Consider the following 27988-nt stretch of genomic DNA (forward strand, 5'->3'; position numbering starts at 1 on the left):
TAGAAAATTTTCCAAAAATCTTTTCCTAATTAAAATTCAGTTTTTTATTTATGTTGTGTCATGTCTTCTATTTCTATACTACTTATGAATTAGCAATCAATGCAATCATAGGTCATATGCAATGCGTTGTGTGTATTCTCAAATCATCTACTCAACTCGGGTACACCCCCCCAAGATTAAATCCTGAGTGCGCTACTGGTGGTTTGAGTGTAATGTGTACACATGGGGATGATGTTGGGGATATTTATGTAGACAAATTGAATAAGAGAGGTGATTGTGTGGGTTTGCAGGAAGTACAAACATGCAGATGAACTATGAAGCTTCTTTGAATCAGAGTAAGAAACATGAAACAGTAAGAAAAAGTGTGCCAGACTGATAATGAAAAAGAGAGTGCAACTGACAATATGAAAGTATGTAAGATTGAAAGCAAAAAAGAGAGTGTGATTAAGAAGAAAATGTGTGAGAATGACTGGAAAAGAGAGTGCAACTGATGGTAAGAAAGCATGTCTGATGGCAAGATAATGAGAGTGTATGATAGTGAGAAAGTGATTCAAAATTTCAGACCAGTGGTGGTGAAGATGAAGTGTATGTGTAGTGAAATGAAGGGAATTTTAGATATCCATGGAAGAATGAAGTGTGGAATGATAGATGGTCAAATGAAAGAAGTAACAAGTGATTTGTGAGTAGTGCCATATAGAGATTCAATTATTAGAGATATGGTGAATGAGAAGATGTACAAGGTTTGTTTAGCTGGAGGAAGAATGAGTAAAGTAATTGAGGCTTTCTATATAAGAAGCAAGTGAGTGAAAGAGTTCATAGTGGTAATAGGAAAGAATGATTTGGTTGTAAACAAGAAGAATGCAAGATGGAGATCAGGAAGTAGCTGAGGAGAAAAAAAAGAGAATGGTGTGGTAGGCGAAGATATGAAAGAGCATCAGAGTAAGGTAGAAGAAATTAAAGGAGTGTTTATGATAGGGAGGTGAATAGAATGAGTGAGGAGAACGAGAGAACAGGAGTGCAAGGGGTAGCCAAAGTGGGCAGGGAAACATAGCATGATAAGAGGGGGGGGGATACTAGAAGCAGAAGTGAAAAGAAAGGCGTGGGGGGGGGGGGCATTTTGTTCTGGACAGGGTTGTGGGATGGGTAATGAGAGCGACAGAAATGACCAAGGGACAGTATGGAAGAGTCATATCTGAGAAATGATATCATCATCATGATCACGAACCATGGGCTCACTGCCCTTTGGTGTCTGATGCCTCCTTCACTATCTTCTTCCACCTTTCTTTGTCCAGTGCACAGTGTCACAGTTTCTGTATACCCATTCCACACCAGTCCTTTATGTCGTCTATCCATTCTCTGTATGGTCTACCTCTTCTGTTTACACCATACATAATACCAAACATAAATGTCTTTATCATCTGGTCCTCACTCATTCTACAGATGTGTCCAAATAGTTGCAGCTTCCGTTTTATAATCTTCTGCATTAGATTCTCTTTCGGTTGTATCTTCCGACAGAGATCTTCATTTGTGATTTTCTGTACCCATCCTATTCTTAGAATCTTCCTGTAGCAAGTTCTTTCAAATGCCAAAATTCTTTTCATTGATTCCTTATTTATTATCCATGTTTCAGATCCATACAGTACATCACTAAAGATGCATATTTCCAGTACTTTTAGTTTTATTTGCAGGCTGATCACTTTACTTTTCCAGATGTTATCCATGGCCTTCAGATTTATTCTTCCCTTTGCAATCCTGATCTTTATTTCTTTTTTACAGTCCAAATCATACTTCATTTTACTTCCCAAATATATCAATTCCATCCACTTGTATCTTTTGTTTCATGTTCTTCTCACCAAATACCATTGTCTTCATTTTTTCCAAGTTCATAACATGTCCAAATCTCTTCCCTTTCTCATTTAACAGTTTCAATGTTTTTTGTAGTCCTATTTCGCCTTCTTCAATAATAACAATGTCATCTGCAAACCTCAGATTGTTAATTCTCATCTCATGCACTGATATTCCTTTTGCACCCTCCTTCATTTTATCCATTGCTCTTTCTAAATGTGAATGCTTGGTGATATTGGATCCCCCTGTCTAGTACCTCTGCTTGTTCTAAACCATTTCCCCAAATCACCTATTCTAACTGCTGCAACTGCATTCTAATAAACATCTTTTAATATAGCTATTAGTTTTTTATCAATTCCATAGGATTCTAGAACTGCTAATGTCACTTTCTGGTCAATACTGTCAAATGCTTTCTGAAAATCAACAAAGCAAGTACCATATTTGCCAGCATATAAGACGCACCCCTTTTTTTGTACACATTTTTTAGGAAAAAAACTTTATCACTGATTATTATAATCAGTTTGCTTTCGCTTGATGAATAAACATTTTTGTAGACACTGAAAGTCCGCTTTTCTGTGGTCTAAAATCCAACTTTCAGTTCTGTCTCAAGTTCTGGCCATTTTGCAGTTCCACTTCACAGGTTATGTTTACTGTGAGTTGCGTTTTTGTCAGTTGAAGCCTGAAATCCTCTCTGCAGCCCTGTTTCCATGTTCTTTAGCATACGCAATCACACGTAGCTTGTATGCAATACTGTAGCAATGCCGAAGTTTTTCAGCCATAATTTGCCAAGAAATTTAGAGAAAATTTAACAGCAGAAATTTATCACCGTTCACAACAACTGGAAAGTTTAAATGAACAGGAACACAGCTATGATCGTCAATTACAGGACATGCACATACACTGAACTCTACGTAACTGGAATGCTCCCACACACCACAAGGAAACAAGAAAGAGATCGACCAACTTGGAACAGAGAACATTTCCAGAAATCAAATTAATAAAAAAACAGAGTATTGGCGTATAAGACGCATCCTATTTTTTAGACCTATTTTCAAAGAAAAAAAGTGCGTCTTATACGCCGGCAAATACATTATATATGTTTTTGTTTTTTATCCTAGCTTTCTCTGCTATTCACTGCATTGTCAAAATCTGTTGAATTGTAGTTCTATCCTTCCTAAATTCTGCTTGCTCGTCTGCATGGTATGCTTCCAGTTGTGTTCTCTATCTTTCTGTCAATAGAAATGATATCGGCAAGATTTATTATGCACCCAGAAATAAGTACTGAAAAAAGTACTGAATAACTACAACAATATATGTTATTGAGTAAACAGGCTTATTAACAAAGAAATATATGTTTACACATGATATGCATACATCCACAACTATCAGTGGAATCTTGATCGAATAAAGTATTAATGATTGTAGGTTATGTGCTTGAAATGTGCACCTTGTCCTTCGAGACATGTTTCATAATGCATGCAAATTTTCTCTTTCATTTTGGAAACAAGGGTTTTGATATCTGCTGGATATATCATGTAATTCTATCCCTTGATAGAATTACATGATATATCCATTTGACAGATGGAGTCAAATAATAGATTAATGCATTGGATTGGAGATTGGTTATCTGATAGATATCAGCAAGTTGTGTATGGAAGATCTATATCCCAAAAAAGAAAAGTCATTAGTGGTATACATCAAGGGGTCTGTTTTGGGGTTGTTGCTATTTAACTTGTATATTAATGATATTGGGAATGGTTTGAATGTGAGGAGTAGCACAGATGTGGCTTTACAAAGGAAATGATTTGACTAAGGGAATGCGCATGTGAAGTGGGATTAACAGTTCAGTATTGCAAAATCTAAGGTTTTAAAATTTGAGAAACAAAGTTAGAATACAAAGTATACAAATGGTAGAATTTCTTGGAGGAGGTGAAAGAAATAAGAGATTTGTGCATTATGGTTGATAATAACCTAAAATTTAGTGATCTCATTGCACAAGTTGTGAAGTTATCAGACTGTGGCAATGATGTGGAGGACTTAATGTGCAGAAATAGAGCTTATTTTTCCATTATATAAGGCCTTAATCAGCCCATATATGAACAGTGCTGCACAAATATGGTCATGTGGTTTTCAAAAGGGGGAATAAATATTGGAAAGTGTCCAGAGGTGTTTAATTATGGTGGTTTCTGCTCTCTGGAATGTTGAGTATGAAGAAAGGTTGAGAAAATATAATTTGCAGAATCTAGCAGATAGGAGGTGTGGGTGGGGAAGGTAGATATGAGAGAGAGAGAGAGAGACACATATAAGTTGGTGAAAGGTTATTTACTAGATTAACTTAAAAGTTTTTGATAGAATGGAATGGGGGGGGTTGGAGACAAGAGGTCATCCCTGAAAGCTGTATAAGTAGGATGTGAGCAGGGGAGTGAGGATTAGACATGGAGCGTTTTCATTGATTGGAATGTACTTCCTGAGAGAGCGGTAAGTGTAGAGATGGTGAATTCATTTAAGGCACATGTAATGAACTGTGTGTGTGTGTGTCACAGAGATGCCTCTCCCACATAATAATAATAATAATAACAATAATATTTGGCATATGTAAAAAATTGAGGAATTTATTAACTTGTATATTCCTTCCTTGTTACTAGGACATCATCAGGAGAGACAAAAAAGATTGACTGACAACATTCAAAACTAACATGAGTCAGGTAGCATCTGTTTACTTACTCATGTTGCAGTTACAGTTCAGTATACAACGGAACATGCTGTTGGTGTTCAAAGGAAACAGAAGTTAGTATTTTGTAATTCAAATAGAGGGTTACATAAATATTCATTAAAAAAAAAAAACTATGAACAGTTAATTTGATTACTTTCCAAAACTTTAAAATAGGTATAAAATCAGAATGAATGTTTAAGATTTGGATAGTTTCAGGGAACAAAGAACTCTGTATCTAGTGTCAGTCAGTAAGATGACACTTATCAGATTCAAGGAATTTGATGTTATCCCGATTTACTTGGATTCTAATCTTGACAGCCTGTCTGTCTGAAATAACAAGGTCAACAGGAAGGTAGTTGATGAACACAGGTAAGAATGAAGATGGTAATCTATCCTAGGTGGATAGTAGAAGAGAAGAAAGTTTCCAAAATGGCCAGAAGGTGGCACATCGATTAAACATGCAAAGAACCTGCTATTTGTTCTGATGTTTTCTTTAAGTGTAGGGTAACTCTTTTACCACAGTAAAGATTGAAACCAGTGTGAGTAGTGACCATTCCCATAATGCATACAATATACATATTCAAAAAGAGTGTGTTGCATTATGGAATACTCAGGCAATATGATGTAAATTCATTTAATTCCATATACAAGTAGCTTGATTGTGCAGATAGTTCATGTTGAAACTGTACTCTTTTTTAATGTCCACCAAGGATAAATTATCACATCCATTATTGCTGATGTTTATTAACCACTCTATCGATATAAACTTTGTTTTTTGAGTAGACAGGCCATTTTTCTGCGATTAGAATTCAAGAACATGAGAACTATATTAAACTCCTGGAATCTAATAAGTATGGCCTTGCTTACATGACATTGACATAGACATTCCAGAGTCCTGATACTGCCCCTTAAGATGGAATCAGACTAAGATTCTGCATGCAAATAGATTTAAATGTGATCATCCATTCCTCAAAACTTGTGAAACTATGACATCACGTGAATCTCAACTGTGTTATAAGATCAATGGTGGAGAAGTTCTACAGAGAATAGTGGGAGATCAGGGGAGAACCAGAGGTCATCCCTGGAAACTGTATAAATAGGGTGTGAGTAGGGGAGTGAGAAGCAGGTTTTTTTTGTGCAGAGTTGTGAATGATTGGAATGCCTTGCCTGAGAGTGTGGTGTCTGCAAGGAGTTTGAGTGTGTTTAAGACACGGTATGATGAGATGTGTGTGTGATAAAGGGACCTCCCAGATGAGTCTTTGACTCCATGAGGTCTTGGGGTAATAATAATAATAATAATAATAATAATAATGCCTATCTCAAATTTTTGGGAATGAATATTTAATCTTAACTGATAATAGTTTTTTTTTTATAATGAATATTTATGATATTCTGTGTGTGAATTAACAAAATACTATTCATTGTTTTCTTTGAACTCTAGTGGTGTGTTCTCCTGTATACCCAGCTGTGACTAGGATAAGTAAGTAAACACATGTTATGTGATTCATGCCAGGTTTAAATATTGTCAACCAATCTTTACTTCTCTCACTGATTATATTTGATGTCCATTTAACAAGAAGAAAATATACGGAAGTTAATAAATTCTAAGTTTTCACATGTGCTGACTGTGATTTAATTCATAATAATGTCCACTATACATATTATTATTGTTATTATTATTATTATTATTTTACAGCATCTCCATGGAGTCCAGAGACTCATTGTGGGAGACCCAAATCAACCATTATACACACAAATCCTACCTCTTCTTGAATCCATTCAACATCAGGGAACTCACAACAAATTCTGGCAATCAATTCCACTTACTTACTTACCATTCTACATGCCAAAAAATCTGGTCTGCACACCCCCTACTAACCACACTCTTATGCAACTTCCACGGATGGCCCCCTAGTTCTCTATTTGTCATATATTGAAAAATTTCCTTGTATCAATTCTATAAAACCTTTAATATTTTAAAAGTTTCTATCATGTCCCCCCCCCTTTTTTTTTTCTGCCTATCAACTAAACTTTGTAACTCACAAACCTTCAACCTCTCTTCAATGGTATTATCTTTGGTGGACAGCAAGAATTTGCTAAAGGGAGGTCATGTTTTAGTAATCTACTTATTTATTACAATAAGGTGACAGCAGCATTGGACATGGATGCACAATAGTATACTTAGACTTTGCAAAGACTTTTGATAGTTTACCGCACAATAAGTTGATAGTCAAACTACAACTTATTGTGTGGTAAACAGTCAGAATATCCCAGAAGAGGAAAGTCACTAGTGGTGTGTCTCAGGAGTCTGTTTTAGGGCCATTGCTGTTTAACCTACATGTTAATGATATTGGAGAAGATTTAAATGGGGATATTCAGTTGTTTGCAGATGATGCAAAGTTGGAATGAATTATGAGGAATAGAGCAGATATTGTGGCCTTACAAGAAGACTTGAATAGACTGAGTGAATGGATACAGGAGTGGGAATACCAGTTCAATGTTACAAAATGTAAGATTTTAATATTTGGAAAATGAAAATGGGATGTAGGATTTACTCTTGGTGGGGATGACTAAAATGGTTTCTGATGTCTGGAATGTTGAATATGAAGAAAGGTTGAGATGATGCAATTTGTAGAGTCTAGTGAATAGGAGGAAAAGATGTGTACAGGTTGGTAATGGGTTGTTAGAGGATTAATGTTGAAGAGGTTTTTCATAAAATGGTGAGAGATTGGGGAAGAACAAGAGGCTGTATAAAGAGGGTGTGAGAAGCTCAGGTTTTTTGCATGGAGAGTTGTGAATGATTGGAATGCATTGTCTGAGAGTGTGGTGCCTGCAGAGAATTTGTGTGTTAAAGGCATGGTATAATGAGCTATGTGTATGATAAAAGGGACTTCCCAGGTGAGTGTTTGACTACATTTGTTCTTAGCATAATATTAATATTGCTGAAATGAGCTGGATTATATAGATTACATTTGATTTCAAAATGGGAATTCCATAGCTAATCATTATTTATTTACAGACTGTGCAGTTTGATAGAACCAATGCTGCTTCTTAATAGTTCTTCATAATTCAGTCATCAAATCTTGTCCGTCTTGGTGCTTAATGTACAACAGAGTAAATACAGCCAATTATGGTAAGATTCACATAAAAACTGAATCTTACTAAGAACAATTATTAAGAACTATGCCTGTATAAGATACAGCAGTATTTATCCGAAACAGTAAAAATCAGAATTTATTGGGGTGATAATGTATTAATTTGATATTTTTATTTATATTTTAAATTTTCATGTTATTAATTTAGTATTTACCATTAACACCCCAACCGGCCATGACATCTATAGACGTCCAGCAAAATCTGGATACGATTCTGTAGCACTTATTGAATAATATGGATAAGAAGTGCAATTAGGTCTCACTATTTCATCCACCATGGCCAGTAGAGAGGTTAATCATATCACTGCTCTTGATATCAGCTATTCCTACTGTCTTCATCATATTGCACATCACATGCTGTTTCATTTTAATACATTCGCTGCCAACTACGAGTATACTCGTAGTTGGTATATGAGCCTCACAAGCCAACTATGAATATACTCTTATGTCGATTATTGCCGGCTATGAAATTACTCGCACTGACCTTGAAGAAGTGAAAGTGCTTGGCGTGCAGTAACAAACTATGCCCGAGGAGCATGGCAGCGAATGTGTTAATTACCCAGTTGTCTCTATATCAGTAATCTGAAAATGTCAGCAATTCAGCTAATGAAATATTGGAATTACTAATTTGTGGTCTGTGACTCTATTCCATTTTACAAACCATAGTACTGAATTGCTATAGGTTTTGTGACCAATGTAAGTCTGATATAAAAAAAACTAATAATAATAAACTATTAAATTAACTGAATTTTAAAGAAATGCATTAGGTAGCATGGGGTGCAGATTACACATTTATTGGAGATAAGGTATCTGGCAATGACAGTGATCAAGTTCTTGAAATTTAGAAGACGTTGCTAAAATTGTGAGGACATCACAATGAATTAAGGCAATGATGAAGAATACATGTAAAAATAAGGTTTCCTTGTATAAGACATAGATCAGACTGCATATTTATTGCGGTGCACAGATTTAGTCACCTGGTTTTCAAGAAGACGAGGATATATGAAGTGTGATGAAAAATTACAGAGAATGTAGCCACAACATAGGGTCTTTTGGAAGGAGAACAAAGTCGAGATGAATCATATCTGTCTGTCATTCATGTGATGAATTTCAAGTTGATCAGTTTGCTCACTTAGTTGCAAATACAATTTTTGTGTAACTATATTTTGCATAATTTTCATGAATACAGAAAGTGATTGTGATTTTGTTTCAAACTGGGTAAGAGTGCATCACAAACTCATGAAATATTATATGCAGTTTGCAGAAATGATAACTGTCATGGAAGACTGTTTACAAATGGTTTGAATGATTTCATAGCTGTTCTAAATCAACTGACGACAAAGAAAGATTGAGACACCCTTTGACTTTAGACCATTTGTTCTAACCCCCCCCCTCCCATTTTACAAACAAATCTCAGAGATGTCAACCTGATAACAACCTCTGACTAGCTTATATGTCTCAATCATATCCCTCCCTCTTCCTCCTATTCGTGAGTTTTTGCAACTTGCATTCTTTCAATCTGTCCTCGTACTCCACATTCCAAAGCCTACTGACAACCTTTGTAAATCTTCTCTGGATGCTTTCCAACATATTCTTGTCATAATGCAAACCTGGTGACCAAATCTGCACACAATAATCCATATGAGGCTTGATCAACAGGGCCTCTGTATCATTGCCATTATCCAATGTCCACTATGAAAGTTGTCTTCACAACTTGTATAATGTGGCACTTAAATTTCAGGTTCTTGTCCATCACCACTCTCCTTTAAAGTTTCCCCACCAAGTGTATACTTTGCATCCCATCTTTGCTTACCAAATCTCAAACCTTACACTTTGCCACATTGAACTGATAGTTTCATTTCAAGTCCTCTTGTAAAGCCATAACATCTGCTTGACTTTGCATTACTCTCCCCAGTTTTGCATCATCTGCAAACAGATGCATATCACTATTTAAACCCATCCCATGAACAACAATGGTCCCAAAACTGACCACTGCAGTACACCACTAGTGACCTTTTTCAAGATTCTGCATCCCTATATATAACTTTCTGATATTTATCTGACAGCCAGTCACTGATTCATGTCAGAAGTCTGTTATCCATTCCCATCTGTTTCAATTTATTGAACAACTTGTCGTGTGGCAGTCTATCGAAAGCTTTTGCAAAATACAAGTACACCACTGTAAATGTATGTTCCTTGTCTAAGTTATTTTTCACCTCGTGCTGATAACCACAGAGAATACTGCTGTTATCAATCCATTTCTGTATTCTACTTCTCTCCAGTACCTTCACCACAACTCCAGATATATATAGATACAGATTGGCCAAAATTTTGAAGCCACCTTTATGCAGTGGAACAATTTTACGTTCTTTCCACTAGCTTTGAACCTGTGCTTTTGTAAGACTTATCAAACAGGTATGCCAATGCTACTGCTTATTCCCGGGAACATTCCCTTAATATGTGTAGTGATATGTCATCAAATCCTATCACCTTATTGACATCAAGTTTATTTACTTCCTCAAATAACTCTTGCTCGCTCACAATTAAGCCATCCTCTCCTATTATTATTATTATTATTTAGGCCTCCATGGAGTCAAAAGACTCATTGTGGGAGGTCCTTCCTAAGAACATAAAGTCTGTCAAGACTCATCGAGGAGAGGTCCCCCCTAAGAAACACAAAGTCTATCATACCACTCTTTAAACTCATTGACCATTCTCGCTCCCACCACTCCCACAGGCAGTGCATTCCATGGTTCAACCACCCTCCACGCAAAGAAACCACTCCTTACCCTCTTGCTCACAGTTTCCTTTCATAACTTCCAGGGATGGCCTCTTGTCATCACTCCTTCCCGCTGTTCAACCAAGCGAAAGAACTTCCCAGTGTCAACCCTGTAACCACCTCTCAACAGTTTGAAAGTCTCAATCATATCACCTCTCCTTCTTCTATTCACCAAACTCTGCAGTCCACATTCCCTCAGCTGATCCTCATAACTATCCTTGTACAGTCCTGAAACCATCTTTGTCATCCATCTTTGTATCCTTTCCACAGTTAATTCATTCCCCTTCAAATCCTGGGGACCAAATCTGAGAACAGTAGTCCAAGTGTGGTCTGATCAGAGACTTATACAACGGAATGATAACCCTCTTATCTCTGCAGGTCAGTGTCCTTCTAATAATTGCAGCAATCCTCTGTGTTACCTTTACCACCTTTGCAATACGTACCCTTAACTTCAGGTTTCTATTAATCATCAACCCCAGATCTCTTGTCTCCCCTACTTCCTCCAGTATAACTCCTCTATGTCATGTACACTTAAGTTCCTCATGATTCCACTCTGATCAGGATGAACTACCCTTATAAATTGATCACTGAATACCTCAACATTGTCTTCTGCAGCAGTTACCATTCTACCACTTTCATCCATTAAGATCATCTTGCCATGATCATTCTTCCTTCTACTTGCCACACATCCAAAAAACTCTCTAGGATTTTTCTTCACCTGATTTGCCAATTTTTTCTCATATGGCACTTTTGTTTTCTTTACTAACTGAGTCACTTTCCTGGCTTGTTCTTTATACGTGTGGTTAGAAGATAATAAAGGATTGAATGTGTGTAGAAAATGCAGGGAGAATGCGGAATTGAAGTGTATTTCTGATCGTGAATGTGATATTTTTGTCAACCTTCAGAATGAAGGAAACAGGGATATGACAAGAAACGGCAAGGTTGTACATGAAAATTGTGAGAGTGTGAATGTAGAAAGTGTGAATGATAGTATAAATGGTTTCTCAGAGAACAAAAAAGATGAGATAGATGCATTGAGTGAGATCGCGTTGTTGAATAGTGCGATAGAAAGAGCAAAACAGCAGCTAGAGTGCATGAACAAAAGTAGACTGAATGAACCAACCAATAATAAAAGGTATGACAGGAAAAATAGACGTATGAATGTGAACATGAACAAAATGAAGGATAGAGTGCTGTATGGAGACTCGTTAGTACGAGGTGTGTTAGTAGAGGATTTGACAAAATCATACCAACCTGGTGCGACCATAAAGGACGTAACTGCGTCTGTTAGTGAGCAAAAGGAAAGGGTGAAAGAAATGATTGTTGTGGCAGGTACGAATGATTTGAAAGGAGATAAAATGGAAATGATAGAAGACCTGAATGAATTGTTTGAGGTAGCAAAAGAAAAGAGTGAGAGAGTTAGAATGATTAGTCTTTTGCCACGGTATGACAGTGAAATGTTTAAAAGGAGGGCTATAATTACAAATGACTTTATGCGTGGGTTATGTATGACGAGTGGTGTGGAATTTGTGGATGTGTGGAGTGAGTTTGATGGGCGAAAGGATCTATATAAGATGGATGGCTTGCATTTGAATGGTTACGGTGTAAGAAGAATTGAGAAAGTGTTGCTGAATGTAGTGGATGTGCAAATTCAGGGAAACTAGATTTGTTAAGGGGGGAGGGAAGTAGAGAAACAGTCCTTATGGAGGCAGTTGAATGTAAGAATGAACATAATATGCCAGAGCAAATAAGGACAACAAATCTGAGTGGGATAGTTAATATAAGGCATCAAGGTAGGGTTGGGGCTAATGGGGGTCTTAAATTCATGTACACTAATACTAGGAGTATTAGGAACAAGAAGGAAGAGTTTTTGGCCATGGTTGGCACTTCCAGACCACAGGTTATAGGTATTAGTGAAACATGGCTGACTGTAGATGATATAACTAGTGGGATTGAATGTGATGGGCATAGTGTGTTCAGGAATGACAGAGAGAATAAAATGGGGGGAGGAGTATTGTTGAAGATAGCTGATGAGCTCCAGCCAAGGAGAATAGAAGTTGAATTGCAGGATAGAGAAAAGAGCACATTTGAGGCCATTTGGTGTGAGATTGTGGCTAGCAGAACTAAATATACAATTGGGTGCTGCTATAGACCAGGTGATGGAAAAGATGGTGGTGACAGTATGCACAAGCAAATAGAAGAAATGGGTGGAAGGAGGGTGATTATTATGGGAGATTTCAACTATGGTCGCATTGATTGGAGTGAGGAGAGGACACACGGGAGGAAGGAACTGGATTTTATGCGGTTATTAAGGGATAACTATCTGCGACAGCATGTAATGGAAAATACTAGGGGTCAGAGAGTACTTGACCTAGTAATTACATCTGAGGATTTGGCTGTAACAAATATGACTACATTGCCACCAATCGGTGAGAGTGATCATAGGGTCTTAACTTGGGAGGTGGCTAAAGGTGTAGAATTTTCAATTAAGACAGGGTACATGTGGAATTATCGGGCTGGAAAGTATGACAAGCTTAGGAGTTTGATTGGTTCAGTGCCATGGCATATACAACTGCAAAGACTAGAAGTTGATAGTGCATGGGAGGTAGTTAAGAAGTGCTTGCAAGAAGCAATGGCTGACTGTATACCTAGAGTCCGAATAATAAATCAAGTAGGGGTTAAATGGATGAATAACACCATTAAGCTTGAGTTGCAAAAAAAGAAACAACTATGGAGGGAATTTAAGGAGAAGGGTGACCGGCAGGCACATGAACGGTATAAAGCACAGGCCAGAAGGGTGACGAGTGTGGTAAGAAAAGCAAAAAAGGATTACGAAAGAACATTGGCCATGCAGGCTAAAGAGAATCCTAAACAGTTTTTTAGATATGTAGCAAGTAAAAGGAAAAATGTACATGGCAGATTGATTTTAAAGAATGCCGATGGTAGGGAGGTAACTGAATCAGTTGAGATAGTTGAGTTACTGAGTGAGCACTTTGCAAAAGTATATCATCCAGGTGGTGACATTGCAGAAACGAATAAACCAGTAGATTATACGGGAATTGTGGTTAATGAAGTGGAGGTGAGTAGTCTATTGCATAACCTCAATGTCAATACATCTGTGGGATTGGATGGTATACCAGCTCGTGTTGTACGAGAAGCAGCTAAAGAATTGTCAGTACCCTTGACCATTTTGTTTAATTTGAGTCTCGGGTCTGGGTTAGTCCCGAGCGGGTGGAAAGAGGGGAAAATAGTTCCACTGCATAAAGGTGGTTCCAAGACTGCTGTAGTAAATTACCGACGGATTAGCATATCAGGAATCATTGTCAAGGTCTTAGAGAAAATAGTCAAGAGGAAAATACAAGATTGGATAGAAGAAAATGGGATACTGTATCGGGGACAGCATGGTTTTGTGAAGGGTAGGTCATGCCTCAGTAACTTGCTCACGTATTATAACACAGTGACGGCTGAACTGGATAAGGGTAATGGGTTTACGGTGATTCTACTGGACCTTGCCAAGGCCTTTGACAGGATTCCACATGGAATTCTAATCAGTAAATTGCAGCATATGGGAATGGACATAGGGTTGGTGAGATGGGTAGGAGGGTCGTTGACGGAGAGATATCAGAGAGTGGTTTACTCGGGAGTAGAGTCCACAAGACGGCCTGTGACTAGTGGTGTGCCACAAGGATCTGTTCTTGGACCACTGCTGTTTAATTTGTTCATAAATGATATAGGAAATGATCTGAGAGGAACAGTTCATTTGTTTGCGGATGATGCGAAGTTGGGTAGGGCAATAGTGAATGCAGATGACGTCAAAATTTTGCAGGATGATTTGGATAGATTGGAGGTCTGGGCTAAGGAGAATGGATGTCAGTTTAATGTGGCAAAATGTAAGGTTATGCATTTTGGGGTGAAAAGATTGGCGGCAGTTTACTGCATTGGTGGAACCGTGCTCCAGGAAATTGATGAGGCACGAGATTTAGGAGTGTTGGTAGATAAGGAATTGAAATTTAGGGGACACATTGCAAAAGTGACCAAAACAGCTCATAAAATCACTTGGTTGCTGAAGAATACGATGACAAGCAGGTTATTGTTCCTCTGTATCGAGCCTTGATAAGACCCCATCTGGACTACTGTGCTCAGATTTGGTCACCTAGGTTTCTTCTTGATGGGGAGGAGGTGGAGAGGATCCAGAGGCGAGTGACCAAGATGATAGCAGGTCTGTGGAATGAACCGTATGAGAACAGGTTGAGGATTTGTGGGTTGCAAAAATTGGTTGATAGGCGGAGGAGGGGAGATATGATTGAGACATTCAAATTACTGAAGGGTTTCTATAAAATTGATTCAGAAGATATTTTTGAGAACAGGGCTGGTTGTGGGAGGACTAGGGGACATCCATGGAAACTGGGCAAAAGTGTGGTTAGTAAAGGTGTTAGAGCTGGGTTCTTTACTTTTAGAGTAGTGAATGAGTGGAATGCGCTCCCTGAGTCTGTGGTGGATGCTGTGACAGTGAATGAGTTTAAGGCGAGGTATGATAGATACTGTATGAATGTCAAATAGTTGTGATGAATATGATTTGGGGCCTCCCTCGATGAGTCCAATGACTCCCTGGAGTTGCCCGTAATAATAGTAATAATAGTAATAGTAATACTCTTCATGTTGATTATTACCATTATTCATCTTGTACTTCCTCCAAAATATCTTCTTTTTCCAGATTTCATGCTCAAGCTTCACATTCATCCATTTCACACCTACCTTATTCAGCCTTTTGGCTTTCGGAATACAGTCAGACACTGATGCTGTTACGTATTTCTTTGTCAATTCCCAAGCAGCATTTATTTCTTTACCACTCAACTCCTCATTCCATGCTATAGCTCCAAGCTATCTTCTAAGTTTGTCATAATCATCAGCCTTATAATTCCACATATATCCTTTCCTCACAAAAATCTACATATGGCTAACCATGACTCAAGTGATCACTTTCATCAACTGGAAGAAAGTGTGAAACTCCTCTCACAATTACATCCTCTGATAAAATGATCAGATCTAGAACTCTCGATCCTCTCATGTCCTCCTTCACTTCCTGCCTGAGATAGTTATCTCTCAAAAACTCGAGAAATTCATTTTCCTCATTCCCGAATACTATCTCTTCATTCGAATCTATACTGCCATAATTAAAATCACCTGTAATAATTACCCTTTCTTTGTTCACTAATCCAAGTTGTTTGTACATTTCTTCATCATCACCCTCCACATTCCCAGGCCTATATCTAACTAAATATGTCTTCCTGTCAACCTCCATGTTACACCACACTGCCTTATAATCGTAACTGGTAATTAGTTTACGGAATTAACAACGCATATAAAGTATATTAATTAAAGGTAACTTTAATGAATAACTTCTATATTTCGGCAATGTCACATTGCCATCTTCGGGAACATAAAGATATGGTATGTGCACTCAGGAACTAACACAAAGCAAATGAGGAAAAAAGCAAGAAACTAATATTGTTCCTAAAGTCCTAATGGTGCCCTCTTGCGGGCAAATTTGGTAGTCTTGGCAGTTGGGCTGAAGTTCTCATAATGAAAGTCTCCCAAATTTGGGGCAGTTTCATGCACCCAAATTTGTTGAGGTTAGGAACATTTTTTAGAGCTGCTGAAGATTCTTTGAATAATCTTTCGTATTTAAACTTGCTGTGATAGATTATTTTTGTTTTCTTCCAACGAATTTTATGGTGGGTATCTAAGGCATGGTCTGCCAGCCCAGAGCGGCTGTACTGGTGAAACCGGATGTAGTCTTGGTGTTCTGAAATCCTGATATTTGTTGTTCTGCCTGTTTGGCCAAAGTAGGACAATTTGCAGCTGCAAGGGACCTGGTATACACCAGGTAGGTCTAGGGGAAGTGGTTGGTCTTTGGTAGAGCGGATAAGGGGTGCCAACTTTTTATATGGTCTGTAACAGGAGGTAAGGTCATATTTTTTGAGGATATTGGTTATTTTTTCAGAGGTGCCCTAGATGTAGGGAATGGTGATAGACTTGGTGTAATCTTTATTGTGGAGGGGGGTTGTAGTTTACAGGTTTTAGTATTTTTTGGATTTTTTTGGGGTTATTTTCATTGGCTAAGAAAGTGTTGAGGATGTGGTTTAGTTCAATAGTCCATCACAGCAAGTTTAAATACGAAAGATTATTCAAAGAATCTTCAGCAGCTCTAAAAAGCGTTCCTAACCTCAACCAATTTGGGTGCATGAAACTGCCCCAAATTTGGGAGACTTTCATTATGAGAACTTCAGCCCAACTGTCAATACTACCAAATTAGCCCGCAAGAGGGCACCATTAGGACTTTAGGAACAATATTAGTTTCTTGCTTTCTTCCTCATTTGCTTTGTGTTAGTTCCTGAGTGCACATACCATATCTTTATGTTCCCGAAGATGGCAATGTGACATTGCCGAAATATAGAAGTTATTCATTAAAATTACCTTTAATTAATATACTTTATATGCGTTGTTAATTCCGTAAACTAATTACCAGTTATGTCTAACCAACGTATAAGTCTTACTACTAGAATCATGCCTTAAATCATTGCCACTATTTCCCTCTTTCATGTCTACCTTATGTGGACATAAGTCCCCTGCAGTCAGTACAGAGGAGTAGTATGTTGGACTGTGTTGTCTAAAGTGGAACTGCTGTGATGAATCTCATGACACTATGATGGTAATGAATAAAAATAATTATGCTAATATAGTTAGCACTTTATTTCTAATATCTTCATAAGTTTTTTTTTTCTTTGTACTAGATTAAATGCTAATACTATTTCTATTATTTAGATATTTTTTCAGTTACTCTTCCTGCCTACAAGGCTCATCCCAGTTTCTCAGATCTTGCAAAAAATTTATCTTACCAAATTTTGTCAATGTCACATACATCACTTACTCAAAAAGTACTTTCAGAGAAAAAATGGTAAGTGGTTTCTTTTGTTTGCTTCCTTTAAATAATCACCTTTTTAGTTGCTGATTAATTACTAATTAATCAGTAATTAAATTACTAATTAAAATTGCTTGAAAATCTAAAATAACTTTAGTTGTTTAATATCTACTACCATTTGAGTAGTAAAGAATAATTCAGTTTGTCCTCATAGGGAGAATTACATTTTTGTCACTCACCTATGAATCCTTTCCACCACTTCCTCATCTCCAAGAAATCCAGATGACTAAACATCACTTACTGCAAGTAATCCAGATGTGGCCATATCAAAGCCTTATAAATAAGGAGGGATATCCTCCTCTCTATCTCTGCTTGTCGATGTGTTCTTCAGCAACTGTAAGCTATTTTAACAGCTTATACATTCACTGTCTGCATGATTAGCCTAGTGGTTATGTGCTTTGCAACCATATGCCTGCGGAAGGAGTGTCGTAGGTTCGATTACTGTCGATGACGTGAGGAGCTTAAGGATCTTCCTCAGCAATAGCCAAATTAGCCAGTCTTGGGCATGGACAGCAGGGTTTTTTCCCCTGCTGTCACTTTATTTGGGGTTTTCATCCCACAAGCAGGCAAACTGGCCCCATGAGCACACATGGATACAGTCATGAATATCGCCCTTAGGAGGATGCAGTAGAGTGGCAAACTGGCTACATTAATACACCAGTAACCCCTCATTAGGTTATTAATACATTAATACACCAGTAACCCCTCAAAGACATGAGGACTAGAATAAAAATTCTAGTTCTCATGTCTTTGCTAACCACACTCTTACTCAGTTTCTAGGGACGAACCCTTGATTTTCCCTCTCTAGTCATATACTGAAAATTTTCCTTTGCATCAGTCCTATAAAACTCTTTTAATAACTGAAATGCCTCCAGTATATCTCTTCTCCCTTCTGTCTAACAACCAGTTTCTGTAACCCACAAATCTTCAGTCTATCCTCATAGGAGTATTTAGACCTTTCACCAATTGTAGTGAAAGGTCTAAATTGCAAAGTCTCTTAGGTCATCCCTAATAATCCCAAATTACCAGAGGTGTGTATACTAGTCTAGATGTGGCAATATCAAAGCCTTATAAAGAGATAGAATAGCTTCCTTATCTATGCTTGTATTTTTCAATAACCAGGTAATCCTATTAGCTGTTCTAGCAACTCTGCAATATGCTCTCTGAACTTCAAACTCACTCACTGTCCACCAGCATCTACAAATCCCAAGCCTCATAAATTTCCTGCAGTCCATTTCCATCAATATTGTGCACAGCTGGTAATTTTTCTTTTCAACAATCTTTTCATCCTAGTACTTACACATTTCCACAATAAACTGGCAGCCCTTCTTCTTTGCTTACAGTCAGTGTGTTAAAATCATCATGTAAGATCAATTACATTAACTTCATAATTGTCACTAACCAGTTTTGTGTCATAAACATACAAAATATTTCTCCTCAGGCCATTTGTATGATTAATGTATGTACAAAATAAATATCAGTGGTCTAAGTATAGAGCCTAGAGCCCTGTGACATACAACACTAATCATCTGTCTGCTCCTGAATAAGCCAACCTCATTCACATCTCCATTTGCTCCGATACGCATAACAGAATTTCACACAGTATCCTGTAAAATGCCTTCCCAAAGTCAAATAGTATTATTGTGTCGCTATTTCTGCTATCCTCAGCTACCACTTTATTATAAAAAATGTAACTCAGGCATGATCTATACTTCAATAAACAACGTTGTTCCCAATATAGTGTCATATTTTATCCACTCATTCTTGAATTTTAACCTTAACCACTACTCGTGAGATGCTAATCAGTCTCTGATTTCTCCCTTATGCAATGGAACTATTTTTCCCTCCTTTCAATAGCATGGTACCCACAGCATGAAGACTTAAATTAAAATAGTCCAATCAGAGGCACCACTCTACTCCCCAGCACATTATCATAATACGCAACTGATATCCTATCTAATTCTGTGGTCTAGTACTGTCCAATATCCAAATAGCTGTGGGCCAAAGTTTTTGAAAGCATTAGATAGTAAGCAATATATTTTTTTAAAAAATATATATATAAGATGTTGTAAATATAAAGAAGTCCTGTTTAACTGAATAAACCTTTAAGCTCTTTTAATTAATATTAGAAATGAAATTTAAAATTAGAAAAAATGCACCACTCTACTCCCCCAACATATTCTCATAATAAGCAACTGATAGCCTAATTCTATAGTCTAGTACTGTCCATCATCCATATAGCTGTGGGCTAAAGTTTTGAAAGCATTAGATAATTAGCAACAAATTTTTTTGAATATATATAAGATGATGTAAATATAAAGATGTCCTCCTTAATTTACTAAACCTTAAAGGTCTTTTAATTAATATTAGAACTGAAATTTAAAATTAAAAAAAAATGCATTTAATGAGAGTACTGTGGATGATTAAACTCCACTTGGATGTTTGTTGAAGTTAAAGTAATTGATTAAGACTAAAGTCATTCATACTATTGCTGTGTTTTGACTAAATCACAGCAGCAGTATTTTGTGTCAGAAAATGCCCCCTTCCCTCTCACATACATATAAACAGTGCTCACCCACTTGCACATGGCAAGATTTTGCCACCTTGTGAGTAGCTGCAGATGGGACAGAAGAGATTTTTTTTTTTTAATAATAGTAATAAAAACCTTTTTAGACAAAATATTTTTAACTTCAAGAAAACACAGATGCAGCATCACTTTTATGGAACTCTTATTAGGGCACGACATAAAAAAATGGTGGTCTTGGGTGAGTGCATTTTATGTGCTGAGCAGTTTTTTTATATGGTTACCACCCATGAAAGGTTCTCTTATCGCATTTTTCTGAATCTCCTCTATGGTTTGGAAATGACATCCTTTCAAAATGGTTTTAAGTTTGGGAAACAGGAAAAAGTCTGCTGGGGCTAAGTTCAGAGAATTAGGTGGATGGGGCACAATGGATGTCTGATGTTTTGCCATATAACTGCTGATGAGGAGTGACGCGTGAGCTGCCGCATTGTCGTGATGCAACAGCCAAGTCTAGTTTTCCCACAATTCAGACCTATTCCTGCACACAGCATCCCTCAAACATAGTAATACTTCCTGGTACAATTTTTTCCAATCAGAAAATGCAACCAACATCACCTTGATCTTTGACTGACTCATCCGTGCTTTTTTTGTTTGAGGAGACCCTTTCCTCACCCATTGCATCTTGGTTTCAACATCATACCTATAAACCCACGTTTCATTTCCTGTTATGATGTTCTTAAGAAATTTTCATTACCATTTGCATTGGCAAGCAGTTCCCTTTCTAATCATTTCAACACAGTTCTCTTTCTAATCATCAGTCAACAACTGATTATTAGAATTTTGCACTAACGTGACACATCTGAAGTTTTTCAGTCAAAATTTGATGGCAAGATCCTACACTGATGTCCACTTCGTCCGCAACTTCTTGGACAGTTAAACGTCAATTTCCACGAATCACAGCACGAACTCTCTCAACATGGTCATTGTCTGTTGATGTACAAGGTCATCCAGGCCTGGGATCTTTGCCAACAATGATCTACCCTTTTTAAAACACTTAAATCACTAATAGCACTGCATTCAGCTAATACATTCCTCCCCATATGCTTGCTTAAGTAATTGAAATGTCTCTGTAAACTTTTTACCAAATTTGCAGCAAATTTTCACACACATTGTTCTTCAAGCTCTTTCATTGTCACCTTGTCAATAATCCGACGAACAGCTTGTGCACATGCTCACTTCAGTGGATGTAACTCGATGACTAATTATTACTATTATTACTATTATTACGAGCAACTCCAGGGAGTCATTAGACTCATCAAGGGAGGCCCCAAATCATATTCATCACAACTATTCGACATTCATACAGTATCTATCATATCTCGCCTTAAACTCATTCACTGTCACAGCATCCACCGCAGACTCAGGGAGCGCATTCCACTCATTCACTACTCTAAAAGTAAAGAACCCAACTCTAACACCTTTACTAACCACACTTTTGCCCAGTTTCCATGGATGTCCCCTAGTCCTCCCACAACCAGCCCTGTTCTCAAAAATATCCTCTGAATTAATTTTATAGAAACCCTTCAGTAATTTGAATGTCTCAATCATATCTCCCCTCCTCCGCCTATCAACCAATTTTTGCAACCCACAAATCCTCAACCTGTTCTCATAAGGTTCATTCCACAGACCTGCTATCATCTTGGTCACTCGCCTCTGGATCCTCTCCACCTCCTCCCGATCAAGAAGAAACCTAGGTGACCAAATCTGAGCACAGTAGTCGAGATGGGGTCTTATCAAGGCTCGATACAGAGGAACAATAACCTGCTTGTCTCTGCGTGTCAACGTATTCTTCAGCAACCAAGTGATTTGATGAGCTGATTTGGCCACTTTTGCAATGTGTCCCCTAAATTTCAATTCCTTATCCACCAACACTCCTAAATCTCATGCTTCATCAATTTCCTGGAGCACAGTTCCACCAATGCAGTAAACTGCCGCCAATCTTTTCACCCCAAAATGCATCATAACAGAATGGGCAAATGGCAGTTTGTTGTTAAAACCTGCTGCTAGGTATGCTCAATAGCCGCAGCGTGCTCTCTGTGCCAGTTGACACATTATTTAAAAATTTTGGTCTTATTTCGAACATTCCTCATATATATTTTTTTTTTTCCTTAATTTTTTTAAAATTTATTTTACATGGTCCAGAAACCCTGCTCTAGAGACAAAACATGGAACTTTTTCAGCCACTTCAGGCCTCCAATAAGCGGGGTGGTGGTCTCACACAGGACAATGAAATTCATCTTCCACCTAAACACAATTGCAAACATCCATGCCCATGGCAGGATTTGATCCTGCAACCTGTTGATTGGAGCGTAGGTATGCTAACCACTCTGCTAACCAGGCTAGTGTTTAATCCTGTATATAAGTACTTACAAACCACTGAAAAATATTTAATTTCAGTGTTTAGAAGTACTGTTAGGTAGAGCAATAGTGAATGCACATGATGTCAAAATATTGCAGGATGATTTGGATAGATTGTAGGACTGGACTAAAGAGAATGAATATCAATTTAATGTGGAAGAGTGTAAGGTTATGCATTTTGGGGTGAAAAGATTAGCAGCAGTATACCACATTGGTGGAACTGTACTCCAGGAGATTGACGAGGCCAGGGATTTGGGAGTGTTGGTGGATAGGGAGTTGAAGTTTAGGTGGTACATTGTAAAAGTGGCTAAATCAGCCCATCAAATCACTTGGTTACTGAAGAATACTTTGAGAGCAGAAACAAGCAAGTTATTGTTCCTCTGTATCGAGCCTTGATAAGATCTCATCTTGGCTACTGTGCCCAGATCTGGGCACCACGGTTTCTTCTTGATGGGGAGGAGGTGAAGAGGAACCAGAGGCGAGTGACCAAGATGATAGCTGGTCTAATGAACCTTATGAGAACAGGTTGAAGATTTGTGGGTTGCAGAAATTGGTTGATAGGTGGAAAAGGGTGATATGATTGAGACATTCAAATTACTGAAGGGTTTCTATAAGATTAATTCAGAGATATTTTTCAGAACAGGACTGGTGGTGGGAGGACTAGGGGCCATCCATGTAAACTGGGCAAGAGTGTGGTTAGCAAGGATGTTAGAATTAGGTTTTTTACTTGGAGAGTATTGAATGAGTGGAATAAGCTACCAAAATCTGTTGTGGGTGCCATGACAGTGAATGAGTTCAAGGCAAAGTATGATAGATACTGTGTGGATGTTAAATAGTTGTTCTTAACATGATGTTTAGGGCCTCCCTCGATGAGTCTAAGGATTCCTTGGAGTTGCCCTTAATAATAATAATAATAAGCTGGTGTAGAAACTGCAGAGGATGGGAATTATACTGATTAGATAGATCAGTGACTGGCTCTCTGAATGATATCAGCAAGTTGTGTATGAGGGCAGTGTCTCAAAAAAGGAGGGCAACCAGTGGCATGTCACAGGATTCTGTTCTTGGGCCACAGTTGTTTAACGTGTTTGTAAATGATATATCATGTGGACTGACTCTGGATCTTCAGTTGTTGCTGATGATGCAAAGTTGGAGGAGAGGTTTGGTTTGGTTTATAGTTTACTTGGCACAAAAATAGTAAAGGTTACAGCTGTAGATAAACAGATAAAGAAAATTGTAAACAATATGCATGTATACAAAAATTAGGTTCCACAATGCAGCATCTACATATAAATAGACTTATTGCAGAGGGCACAGCAACACACAAGGTTAAAAGGTTAGGGGGAGAGGGAGGATTATAAGTAGTACTGCTGACCGAATGACATTAATTCCCTTAAGGATTGAACAAACTTGACTTGGGCAAAGGAGTGAGGTTATAGTTTTAATATTAATATAAGTGCAGAAATATAAGGTTGTGTACTATATTGACAGTGTGTACTGAAGGAAGTGGGTGAGATTCAACATTTGGGAGTGATGGTTGATAGTAGCCTGAAGTTTAGAGGGCATATTGCAAGTGTTGCAAAGACTGCACATCATAGTGCTGCTATGATAAGAAATATTCTATGTAGGGATAAAGTGGTCATTGTGCCACTATATAAAGCACTGGTCAGACCATATTTGGACTATTGTGCTGAAATCTGGTCACCTGGTTTTCAATGTGATGTAGAAACATTGGAGAGGGTCCAGAGAAGAGTGATTAAGACAATATCAGGACTCTAGATTGCCAGCTATGAAGAGAGAGAGGATGAAGAAATGGATTGCAGAGTTTGATGGATAGGAGGAAAAGAGGTGATATGATAGAGATGTTTAAGCTAGTTGAGGGGATTTATCAGATTAATCCTGAGGGGATTATAAGAAGGGTAGAGGATGAGAGGGGGGGGGAAACCAAATGCCATCCCTGAAAGTTGTGTAAGAGTGTGGTGAAGAGGAGTGAGAGTAGGTTTTTTACATGGAAAAATGTCATTGAATGGAATACATTACCAGAATATGCTATTAATGCAGGGAGTGTTAAGGATTTTCAAATTCAGTATGATAGATCTGTTATCAGTTGAATGAATCTCTCATGATGAATGTGCCAACTCCATGGAGATTGTAATAATAATAGCATTCTTTGTTAACTGCTATAGTCTGAGAACAAATCTAGTTTTCGCATGCTTACCAAAATTCCAGGGATGAACCCGAGTTTTCTCTATTTGTCATGTATTGAAAAATTTCTTCTACATCAATTTTATAAAACTCCCCTTTAGTAACTTATAAGTTTCTGTCATGTCCCCTCTTTTTTACCTGTCAACTAGACTTTCCAAACCACACCTTCAATCTGTCCTCATAAAGAGCATTACACAAACCAGTTACCAGCTTGATCACTTCACTCATTTCTAGATCCTATCCACATCTCTCCTCCCCCTTCCCAAGAAAGCTAAGCTCGGTTGAAAAACAAAAATTCCTTGTTTTTCAACCGAGGAATCTTTATATGGGATTTTTTCAATTGATAGCTTATCTCATATGGAGGTAGCATGGTTTCTTCAGAAAACTCAAGTTTTTCATCTCACATACAGGCAAAGTAGCTGTGAGAGCACACAATTTACAGACCAGACAAAAATACTGTTTGTGGCAGGCAGTAGAGGCGTTTTGTGTTGATCGTAGTAGCGTAGTTGGAGGATTAAATGGAGAAGAGTAGAGTGGTGTGTCTTGTCACAACAAGTCCTTGGAGATGTCATGTAATAATAAAAATAATAAAGTATCGAAGTTCAACATCTTTGAGCTATTTTGCTAACTTTTGCAATATGTTCTCTACACTTCGACTCTCTCTCCACCATTATCCTCAATTTCCTGCAATTTGATACTGTCAATATAATACTCAACATGTAATCTTTTCATTCCAAAGTGCATAACCTTACATTTTGAAACATTAAATTGACAACCATTATCCTTTGCCCATGCTGCTAACTTGTTTAAATCATCCTGCAGTGGAATATTTGCATCACCTTTATCTACAATGTCCTTCTAGTTTTGCATCATCAGAAAACTGCTGAATACCCCCCCTCCATTAAATCATTCCTAGTATAATTTATATATATACAAATTGAACAGTAGCAGTCCTAATACAGAGCCTTGAAAACACTCCACTAGTCATTCTCATTCTTCTAGATTCCACTCTGCCATCTATTACTCTCTGATGTCTGTCTGTCAGTCAGCCACAGCACCCCCCCCTACCTCTCCAATCCATGCTTCCAGCTACTTATCTCATTTGTTCCAACTTATGCATTCGAGGTCGTATTTACACTTTTCCTGAGGTGTTAGAGGGCTTTGGGATTCCTCCCTCATCGTTTGAGGCTCTTAAATTAGCTGCAATTTTTGAGGGCCCTGGCTAGAGCATTGTACACCTGTGGTAACAGCAAAGGTGCACAACAGAGTACACATGGAAAACTATTGCATACAGCCCTATATGCAATAGTTTTCAATGCGGTTTTCTGTATTCTTTCAGATGCCTTTGCCAAGTCCAACGGTATCATAATGTAGCCATTTATCTAATTTTGTTGTCATGCTATTATGAAATGAGAGTAAATTACTAAGGCAGGACCTATCTTTTACAAACTGTGCTGCCCACTATAGAGTATCCTGTTCCTACACACCCATTCTTGAATTCTACTTTTAACCAACTTTTTTCAATACCTTAACCACCACTTCTGAGATACTAATTGGTCTGTAATTTGCTACTTCTGTCTTGTAGACACCTTTATGTAATGGAACTATCTCCCCCCACCACCACCACCACCACCTTTGTTTTTTTAATTCCTTGGAACCTTGCCAGAGCTGAGTCTTTGATTAAACAGCTTAGTGACAGGGACTGTTAGGTTTCTTGCATATTATCATAACACACAGGCCAACATACCATACAACCCTCTGTATATTCACATCAATATTTTTCAATATACCTAGCACCTCCAGCTCATCTGTGTTAATTTTCACATTAATCTCAGTTACGATGGCAAGTTCAAAATCTCCACCATGTTGATGCACTCTTGGAAAAAAGTGATCACTTAGTAATGCAACTATTTCTTCTGCTGGTGCCGTTACTTTTCTACAAATTAGCACTGATTATAATTATCCTTCCATAATTATTCTTCCTCTTACTCACTGAATAGCAGGAAAAAAAAACTATTATGGATTTCTTTTGGTATGCTTAGCTAATTTTATCTTGTATTCTGATTTAGCTCTCCTTCCCATATTAGTCACTCTTCTTGTCTATGCTTTGTATTTCTCATGAGCATTTTCATGTCAAAAAGTTGATCATCTTTTTGACATGAATACTTATTTAACCATGCTACTTGCCAAGATGTCTATAGACGTCAAGGTTATCATGGATGCGAAGTGCATATTAAAATTGTAATACTATTGATATTACATTGAAATATATGATGGATACAAAGCTATGAGGATGTGTATTTGATCCATAATGGCTGATAAGGTGATTAAATTCAGAACAGTACTAGGGGGTATGGGACGAAAAGTTGAGTATAACGAAATCATTCGATAAGGTTTGGTTTAATAATTTCTAAAGTATTAAAGGTAGCCAAACCAAACTTATATCATTCGATAGCTGAAGGAATAAAGATTCATCAGTGACCTTTATTCTTGTGCTTACATGTTTCTAACAATCTTTTACTATGTCACTAGTGCCATTAAATAATTCAGTAAACAACATAGGGTTGATTTTAAATTATCATTTTATTTTCAGGTATTATTTTTCAGCAATGATTTGGGAATTAGTAAAGAAATCATCTGTGTTTAGAGATGCCAATAAATTGATGCTGCAATAGTCCTGACTAAAAATAATAATAAAGAAATTATTTTTACACAAACTAAGGACCATTAGTATTAACTATTGAATTACCCAAGTTTTCTTACACTTTATGAATTTGTAATAAAGTTCGGAACCATACATGATTAAACAAGATATACTTTAACTCTTATATTTTTTGTACTAGTCAAAAAATAAATATGTTGAATTTCAAATATAGTTGTTCTCTTTTCCTTCAGTTTAAAGTTACATCATTCAGGCTCCTACATTTTTTCTTCTGTGATCTTCCTTTGAACTGTCTTATCATTATGGAAATTACATTGGGTTATCAAGAATGTTATTAATTTTTATGGATCTCAGCAACAGTGATGGATCCATAAAATAAAAGTATCCATTACTGTATATAAAGAAACTCAGTTTTTTCTAAGAATTAGTTTGCTAGCATGCAATGATTAATCAGAAGTATCCTTGAAGTGAATTTCCTTATACACTGTCAAAAATTAATTAATTATACCAAAATGATAATTCATGTGTAACAACAAGGTGTAGAGAGAAGAGGTTACAAAGCAAGTGACTAGTAGTTATGTGGGTAAGCATAGTTGATGTTAACAGATTTACAGTAAGGTGTTATTATATGATGCTGTAATAACTATCAGTCAGTTTGTGAGACAGTCATTTTTCATGATAGTGAAAAGAAATAGTCATGCAGAAAAT

At 37.4% G+C, this 27988-nt stretch overlaps 1 protein-coding gene across 4 annotated transcripts in view; it reads left to right on the forward strand.

Annotated features, from left to right (window-relative positions):
• Positions 1–27481, forward strand: part of LOC150097844 (nonsense-mediated mRNA decay factor SMG9-like) — a 286780-nt gene extending 259299 nt beyond the window's left edge. For 2 of the 4 annotated variants that reach the window (XM_090406489.1, XM_090406492.1), the window contains 3 exons: positions 6000–6038; positions 17318–17450; positions 27212–27481. In XM_090406489.1, the coding sequence (XP_090262615.1) occupies positions 6000–6038; positions 17318–17450; positions 27212–27293 (254 nt within the window). In that variant the 3' untranslated portion in view covers positions 27294–27481. The remainder of the gene's footprint in view (positions 1–5999; positions 6039–17317; positions 17451–27211) is intronic. The other 2 variants (XM_090406490.1, XM_090406491.1) reach the window with 1 other exon arrangement.
• Positions 27482–27988: the final 507 nt, after the last annotated feature.

This window comes from Typopeltis vanoorti, chromosome 16, assembly GCF_054136105.1.
Source record: "Typopeltis vanoorti isolate ZY-2024b chromosome 16, IOZ_Tvanoo_1.0, whole genome shotgun sequence".
Taxonomy (NCBI): Eukaryota; Metazoa; Arthropoda; class Arachnida; order Uropygi; family Thelyphonidae; genus Typopeltis; species Typopeltis vanoorti.